This window comes from Hippopotamus amphibius, chromosome 15 (assembly GCF_030028045.1).
Source record: "Hippopotamus amphibius kiboko isolate mHipAmp2 chromosome 15, mHipAmp2.hap2, whole genome shotgun sequence".
NCBI classification, from domain to species: Eukaryota; Metazoa; Chordata; class Mammalia; order Artiodactyla; family Hippopotamidae; genus Hippopotamus; species Hippopotamus amphibius.
The window spans coordinates 24,898,207-24,906,989 of NC_080200.1; the positions used below are offsets into that span (position 1 = coordinate 24,898,207).

The window sequence follows — 8,783 nt, forward strand, 5'->3', positions numbered from 1 at the left end:
AAACTAGAGAAGTAAAGATTTTGCTAAAGGTGATTCTCGTTAAAGAGGAAGGAAAGGGCCAGCTCTGTGCAGCACTAGCTAAAGTAAGCCCCAAATACCCTGCTCTTCACTGACTTCAGCTAAAAGTGTGTGTGTATTTAATATCACAAATTTGCCATACGGTGATCACAGGAGCTAATAGTGCTGAGAAATTATTGATCTCTATAATAATTACATCTTAAAATTTTACTACCAAATTCTTGTTAATAAAACACCAATATCATTTATATTTTTGATAAAATTTTAGATTTATTTTACATTCTAGAGGAAAGTTTTTTTTTTTTTTTCTGTCCCAGTCTTGACTAAAGGCTGATTTTAGCACTCAGTCATTTTGTATTCTTCCTGAAGTGTACATCTTTCTTATCTATAAAATAAAGCTCTATTTTCCATGCCTAGGAGGAAGGCCTTAAGGAGCCTAGTTCTCTCACTTCCCTACTGAGTGCTAAGTGCAGTGCCTGGCCTTCAAATGCAAGGAGCTTTGTAACACAGCATTTACTCCCTGCTTGTACTGTTCTAAGTGATTTACACATTTTAACTCCTTTAATCCCCTTAGTAATGCTAGGTGGTAGACAGCATTATTTTATTCCAGTTTCTCAGATTGTCAGAATGCTGTAGTTTTATCTGGTCATGTACTTGCATTAGACAATGGGTATGAACTCAGAAGAAGGAGCACAAGAAACAGGAAAATTTGTTGGAGCCAAGAAAAGGCAGGTTTATCCTTTTTTCTTCATAAAACAAATTGTTGACATTGGGTTGAAAACGTGTGAGATTTTGGCAACCTAGAAGCTGCCTTTGTTAATTCAAGGAAGATCAGATGATTTTAATGCCATAACAGATGAAAGTCTGTATCAGAAGTTCTGCTTCCTGAGCCCATCCTGAAACTGTGAGTTTTCTCACTGTTCTGAGGTGCAGGTATATTTAAGCAGATGAGTGCATTTTTAACTTCAGCATATTTAAGCAAAAATGATCCTCTGTGTTATTTAGAAAAGCAGTGTTTTTTTCAGAATTTTGGGTCAGAAGAACTGGCTCTTTTGATGGTGCTCTGAGACCATGGATAGATTATTTTATGATTTATTTTTATTTTCACACAACAAGGGGATTGAAACAAATGACCTATAACTTTTCTATAATTTATAACAGAATTTGTCAGGTCTTAAAGGCTCCTGAAAGCCATTCAAGGAAATATGCTAACATAAGGTTGTAATCAAGTATAGCAATGTAAGTGTCTTTTCATCTTTCTTAGGGGGCATCTACTGATGGCTATACTCTTCAAAGCTTCTATAACATCTTTGCTTCTCAGACTATAGACAAGAAGGTTAAGCATAGGGGTAAGGATGGCATTAAACATAAAGAGAGACTGATTTAATTTGGGGGTCTTGGAGGACCCAGGCCTCATGTAGACCAATATGGCAGGACCAAAGTAGAGGATAACCACACAGAGGTGGGAGGAACAGGTGGCCAGAGCCTTGCTCCTGCCCTCAGGGGAGTTCATGCGGAGGACAGCAAGGAAAATGAGGGTGTAGGAGGCCAGGATGAGACTTAAAGGGATGAGGACCACCAGAAAGCTTGAGACCATCACTGACTTCAAATAGGCTGAAAGGTCCTCACAAGTGAGCTTCAAGAGGGCCATTCCCTCACACAAAAAGTGTGGGATCTCCCGAGGATGACAGATGGGCAGATGCATGGTATAAGCTGTATGAACCAGGGAAGTTATTGCTCCTCCTGCCCAGGACCCAATGACCATCTTTTTGCAGGTGATATGACTCATAATGACTGAGTAACGCAGTGGGTTACAGATGGCAACATAGCGGTCATAGGACATGAGGGTCAGCAGGAGGCACTCAGCAATTCCCAGGGTTATGCTGAAGAAGATGTGGGTTCCACAGCCTACCTGAGATATGATTCTTTCCCCTGAGAAGAAGTCTGTGAGCATTTTGGGGACAGAAGTTGAGATCAAGGCCAAGTCAATGAGGGAGAGCTGGCTGAGCAGAAAGTACATGGGGGAGTGGAGGTGGGAATCTAGCCAGATGAGGAGAATAAGAACAGCATTGCCCACAACAGCCATCCAGTAGACCAGAAGGATAAGGCAGATAAGGATCACAAGGTGGCCTAACTCAGGCCAGAGCCCCAGGAGAATAAAATCTGTGGTTATAGTCTTATTGTTTCTCTCCATGGCTGAACATTATTGCCCAGGAAACAACTGTGAGATCACTGTTCCATTTGATGATGCGTTACTGTAGATCTTGTCTACTTTCCTTACTCCCAGGACTCCTCTGAATATATTCATGCTGACTTTTTTCCTTGTTGTGGTCTCTTCAGTATTATGCATAACTTCTTAACATATGTAATTTTCATTAATTATCTCTCATGGATTACTTAATAAACTAGTGTTTACCCACTGTACCTACTGTTACAAACTGTAATCACTGATAGTAACCAAATAAGAACACAGGTATATTTAATATTATATCCATAAAATTCAGTCAATTTGATGAAAACTTATCATGTGTACTTCTTAAAGAACTAATTCACTCATCACTTTGAGATCCTTTGCAGACACAGCTTCAACAGAATTATGACGATTTTACATTTTGAAAAGTCAATGTTTTCAGTCTGTCTTATGAGGCTCCATGGAAAATATAGAAGATTCTCTTGAAGATGGGAAGTAGAGGCATTGATAACCTGAGTAAAGAAAAGCTTTTTCAGAATTGACTGTGGTCTGTGTTCACCTTTTCCTTCTCACATAGGGAATTTTCCCATCTGCCCATGAGTCCTCCTTACATTGATTCCAACTCAAGCATCTCTGACATCAGCTGAACTAGAATGGAATGGCTAATTATAGCACCAGTAATTAGGGAGGAACCTAAAAAATATGATTTTTTCCAATTTCACAGAAGTCACCCTACTGTGCATAAAGTGTGAACCTATCATCAGGGTAATTCCCAGTATTGGCTGTTACTACACAGGAGAGGCCACAAGGTCCTGATGGAGGAGACTGTTAGGATACAGTTTATAAGAAATAATTCATTTTAAATATGGAATATCTTCTGTTTAGCAAAGGTTTCGTTGGATTTAAAATCTCTGTAAGCAGAAACAGTATTGTGGACCAGTTAAAAATATAAGATGATCAGTACCAGGGTTTGAAGCTCTTGCTAAATGACCACATTTACCTGCCTGATATCCTTGGCCTAGGGGAATTGTCCTTCTGTGCCTCTCTTCTTTCCTTTATGAAATTGAACTAAAGCATACCAACAACACAGGTGTGATGTGAAGATTAAAAGAATTAATGAGTATAGATTTGAGAACATTGTGTGGGTAGCAGTGTTAAAGGAGTATATTAGGCATAATTAGAGGTTTACTTTGCACAAGTGGGAGAATCAGTGCCTTCAGGTCCCTTATTACTCCCAGAGCTGTGCACAGTCACATAGTCAATCAGAGCATTTCTGCTATGTTTCTTGTAGGTTTACCTGTAAGATGCATTGAACCTAGAGGATATTATGCTAAGTGAAATAAGTCAGACAGACAAAGTCAAATACTTCTATGTGGAATCCCAAAAACAAATGAAAAAACATCACTAAACAGAAAGAGAATCATAGATACAGAGAACATGCAGGTGGTTGCCAGAGTGTAGAAACATGGAGGAGGAGAGAAATAGGTGAGGGAGATTAAGAAGTACAGACTTTCAGCTACAAAATAAATGAGTCACAGGTGTGAAATGTACATTGTGGGGAATATAGTCAATAACCAGGTGATATCTGTGTGATGACATATTGCAACTAGACTTATCATGGTGATCATTTTAAAATGTATAGAAATAACAACCTCCCTGGTGGTCCAGTGGTTAAGACTCCACACTTCCATATGCAGTGGGCATGGGTTTGATCCCTGCTCAGGGAACTGAGATCCCACATGCCACGTGGCATTGTCAAAAAAAAAATATGTATAGAAGCCTTGAATCACTATGTTGTGTGCCAGGAAGAAACATAGTGTTGTAGGTCAATTATACTTCAAAAGCAAACAAAAACAAAATCATAGAAAAAGAGATCATATTTGTGGTTACCAAAGGTAGGGGATGGAGGCAGGAGGGGTGAGTGAAGGTAGTCCTTTTAATGAAAAGATACGAACTTCCAGTTATAAGATAAATAAGTATTAGGGACATAATGTACAACATGATAAATATAATTAACACTGCTGTATGTTATATGTGAAAGCTGTTACAAGAGTAAATCCTGAATTCTCATTACAAGGGAAATTTTTTTCTATTTCTTTAATTGTGTATCTATATGAGATGATGGATGTTCACTAAGCTCTTGGCAATCATTTCATGATGTGCGTATATCAAATCAATATGTTGCAGACCTTAAACTTATACAGTGCTGTATGTCAATTACATCTCAAGAAAACTGGAAGAAAAAAATATTTTTTTAGGATATAAATTTTATTTTCTCCAGTATCTGGACCACCCTATTAGGCCTCTCTTTGAACTGGCTGATTCTTTTCTGGGAATGCAAAATTCCCTATAACCATCATCATCATTACCATTATCAGTGTCACCACCATCATCGTCAACATCATTATTTCTTCTCTTGTACTTCTGAACAAGTATTACATAATCACTAAAAAGTTCCAAAGATACAAAATTTTATACAGAATAAAGTAGGTATTCCTTTCATTCCTGATCTCAGCAACCTAGTTTCCCTTAGAAGCAAGTTGTAGTTGCCCCTGAGATCATCTAAATGTATTCATACATGTATATATGAATTGCAACTTTTTGCAGAAATAGAGCACTGTTCTTATTGATTGTACCCCACTTTCCCCCCATTTAAAAAAGCAATGTTAAGTGCAAGAATTTATAACAGGTTTCTGAGTGTGCTGTGGGGGGAAGGGTTGTGAATAAACCACAGGTTTTAGGCATGTTTTTCAAAAACCAGTGGATAGAGGAACAGCAATCCAGTTTTACCTTCACTGATAAATCACATAATCCACTTTCAAAGTCCCAACTCAAATGCTTCCTCCTCTGTGGTCCTCCCAGTTGGCATCCACTGCTCCCCTATCTTCTTTCATGTTCATCAATCTATCACCGTTATTTGTGGATAAACCTTTCCTTTAATCCTCTAGATTATTAATCTTTTCAGAGGAGAGGGTTTTTTTTCTTATTTTGAACTCCCAAGATTGCCTAGGCCTGTACATTGAAGAAGTAGGTTATCAATAACTATGTAACAAAATAAATTTTGTTTTCATATTTTCTGCTTCATAGCTTCCCAGAAGGTAATAATACAATATTTGATTCTTATAGTACCATGAAATCAGATATTCCAGAGTTACCTACAGTTGCCTGTTGAAAACACACCTGTCTCCTCCTTCAGACCTATTAAATCGTATTCTCCAAGTGGTTCTTATAATTAGACCAGATTGAGAAACACTGATATAGTATAATATTTGCATTATATAAACAAAGAAGTGAAACTGACTGAGATTAAGTGACTTGACCAAGTTGATTCAATGTTGTGTAGTAATTGTTAGTTCACACGGTAAATAAAGTAAAACTTGAAATCCTATTAGACATGTCTTTCAGCTGCATCCAGTATTTTATTGTAAGTTATTTCCAGAGTAATAAAATCTCACTTTTCCATCATTTTTTACATTTTATTACAAAGTAAATCTAAGATTATATATTTTCATAAAACCATGTAGTCATCTACTAATATTTGTGGTAAAGCAGGTGAATTCTAGATTTATGTACTGACAGATTTGGAAATTAATTCCTCATTTTTTCCATGACTCATTTCGCTGACTCATTCAGTCATTCTTTCACTCTATATGTGCCTATTGCATCCAATGTCTGTGCTGGACCAACTCTAGTGCTGACTATAATGATTCAATGATGAGTAAGACCTCACCTCTGGCCTCAGTAAGCTTGAGTAAACAGATGGAGAATTATTATAATAAAATATGAGACTTTTAAATCAAGAAAGCTGTTCAAAAGCTACAAGGAAACAAGGGAAGTCTTTGTGTTGTAGGTGGTATTTTAGCTACATCTTAAAGGATAAGTAAGAGTGTTTCCACTTGGCAAAGGGCATTCCAGGTGTCAGGAACACCATGCATAACGAAGCAGAGGAACAACAGGAATAGGATTATGGGCAGTTTTTTTGAGTTTAGGTCTCAGGTTTTCTGGAGAAAAGTGAGAGAATGGGGGATGTAATGTTGGAAGTATTGTGTCTATTTATGGAAAGGCAGGCACGCAATGAGTATGGATATGATCATTATGGAGAGGAAATACAGTGGCAAGGGAAGAAGGCTAACAGCTTTAATAAAGATTTTATGAAGCTAGCATTTAGCCAACTTCTGGAACATTGCAGATGTTCAATTCATGCTTCTTGAATGTTGGAAGTTTTTGATGATGTGTCAGGCATCTGGATCATGAGGATTCCCAGTGCCCTCTGTGAGCAGGTTACATATGCAGGCAGCCTACTTAGGTTGTCATAGAGTTATTTTAATAATGGTTCATACAGTATTTGGGCAGAAAACATTTATCTGGTGCTTTGGTCTCACAACTATTACACTTGACATCTGGGAAACCTATGACGCCTTTACCATGTTCACTCTCCAGACAGATCTGTAGGGATCACAGAGGGCAGAAGAAGGACAAGAACCATGTTCATTGATGATGATGTACATATATATGAACCATGAGAACACTGCTTGGTTATTTTCCTTACTTAAGCCAAATTATGAAGAGGACTATCAACTCCTCTATTTGAATTCTTCTTCTTCAGGTGGTTTCCCTCTACCATGTCAAGTGCTAAGCATTCTCAGGATTTCTGTCTCTTTCAAATGTGTTCCCAGTAATTGATTGGCTGAACACATTGCCTCATATTTAATGTGATGTTTGGGTGGTGAGGAGGTTAAGCTTTTAGAAGAAAAAATCCTTAAGAAAGATGAAGAATCTCTAATGCTTCAATGTCAAGCATCAGAGCCAGAGCAATGGTGAAATTTGGGGTCTCCCTGGCTATTAAGATACAAGTAAGTAGCCACACACTCCACCTGCCCATAAGAGTGAAACAATATGGAACCATTTTATTAGCACTTTCCCCATGGTGCCTTCCTATTTTCTACCAATCTTCTTTAATCCACTTAACTTTCTGATGTCTTTCATTACTGTCATCCACACTGTCAATTTTCTTCTCATCCAAAAATTAACTCTCCACATAGCTATACTTCCACCCTGTGGTAAGGTTCTTCTCACCTCTCTTACATATAGGCCTGGTGTAGGTTGAGAGTCAAACAAGAAGCCTACGCTTCTATCTTTTTTCTGAGATGGCTTTTAATTAAGCAAATCACTATATAGTTAGAAATATATTTTGTCCTTCAGAAATGCATAATGAGATATATGGATATAGGGAATACACTGTTTCTGTTGATGGGTTTATTTTTACTCACTTTATTTCAAGGAGGACCTGAGATTTGGGTTTGCCTCTTGCCCTAGGTCAATGTAAATATTTAAATAATTTGTAGTGAGATCTTTGTAAGTGCCATGAAAATAGATTCTGTTTCTCACATTTTAGGAGTATTTAGTAGAGAAATAGGATCTATTTGCGTGGCACTTAAAGCATGTTAGTTACAGCAATTAGATTTACTACATTGAATGGTCATTGACATCATTCAAAAGCCTTTGGGGGATTTCCCTGGTGGTGCAGTGGTTAAGAATCCAGCTTCCAGGGACTGGCAAAAGATGACAGAGGAGCAGGACATGGTGATCATCTTCCTCCACACAAATATATCAAAAACATATATACTTGGGAGTGGCTCCTGGAGAACACCTTCTGAATGCTGGCAGAAGACATCAGACCACCAAAAAGGCAAGAGAATTTCCACATAATCAGGTAGCTCAAAGGAAAGAAGGGAAAAAGAGAGACAAAGAATTTTGAGGAGACCAGCCCCTCTGGGAGGGAGCTGTGAAGGGGAAGTTTCCCACACAAGGGGGAATCCCCTCACTAGCTGGGAAGGACAAGGGGGAGCCTCGGAGCCCCCAGAAGAGAGAGCAATAGGCAGGTCTGCTGAGGGCAGAGTGGAGAGATCCCTGCATGGAAGAGTCAGGCAGCACTCCCCAGCCAGAGAAGCTAATCTGCTCACCTGTGGTGGTGGTGGGGGTTGCGTACCAAGGCTTGGGCTTTGGAGAACAGACCCCAGGGAGAGAGCGGGAGCCTGGCTGCATGGGAACAGAATGGGGGCAGGTAAGCCAGCAAGCTAGGAGGGAGTTTGGGGAAAATCCTGGGCCAGAGAGGCAGGGGACTTTTGTTTCAGAGTGCTTGGGAGGAAATTCCCTACCCATGAACTCACAGGCTATGAAGTGGCATGACCATGGCTGATGGATTGAAAACCCATCATCCCATGCCCCCGCCCACTGCATGTGCCACTGGGTCTGGCTGAACACTCAGCACCTGCCCTCCTGCCCCGCTCCCTTGTCCATGCCACCAAGCTGCTGGCCTGGGGGCTGCTGGATTGAAAAGCCAGCCACCCCACACCCCTGCCCACTCTGCACGCCACTGGGTCATGCCGAACACCCGCTCACCTGCCGACCACCCTGCTCCTCTGCCCCCACCGCTGCACTGCCAGCCAGCTCACCCACAGCCACCAAGCGTCCTCTGTGTAAGACAAGTTACTGGCCACACCTTCCCAGCAGCAGGGGAAGCCCACCGACAACAAGGTTCCCATGATCATGACCAACTTCCCTGGGAGAATGC

General features: G+C 39.9%; 1 protein-coding gene across 1 annotated transcript; it reads right to left on the reverse strand.

Annotated features, from left to right (window-relative positions):
* Window positions 1–1,243: 1,243 nt before the first annotated feature.
* On the reverse strand, window positions 1,244–2,212 carry LOC130837357 (olfactory receptor 2L2-like). Its single transcript, XM_057710219.1, has one exon. The coding sequence runs from the start codon at window positions 2,210–2,212 to the stop codon at window positions 1,244–1,246; it is 969 nt and encodes a 322-aa protein (XP_057566202.1).
* Between the last annotated feature and the right edge of the window lie 6,571 nt (window positions 2,213–8,783).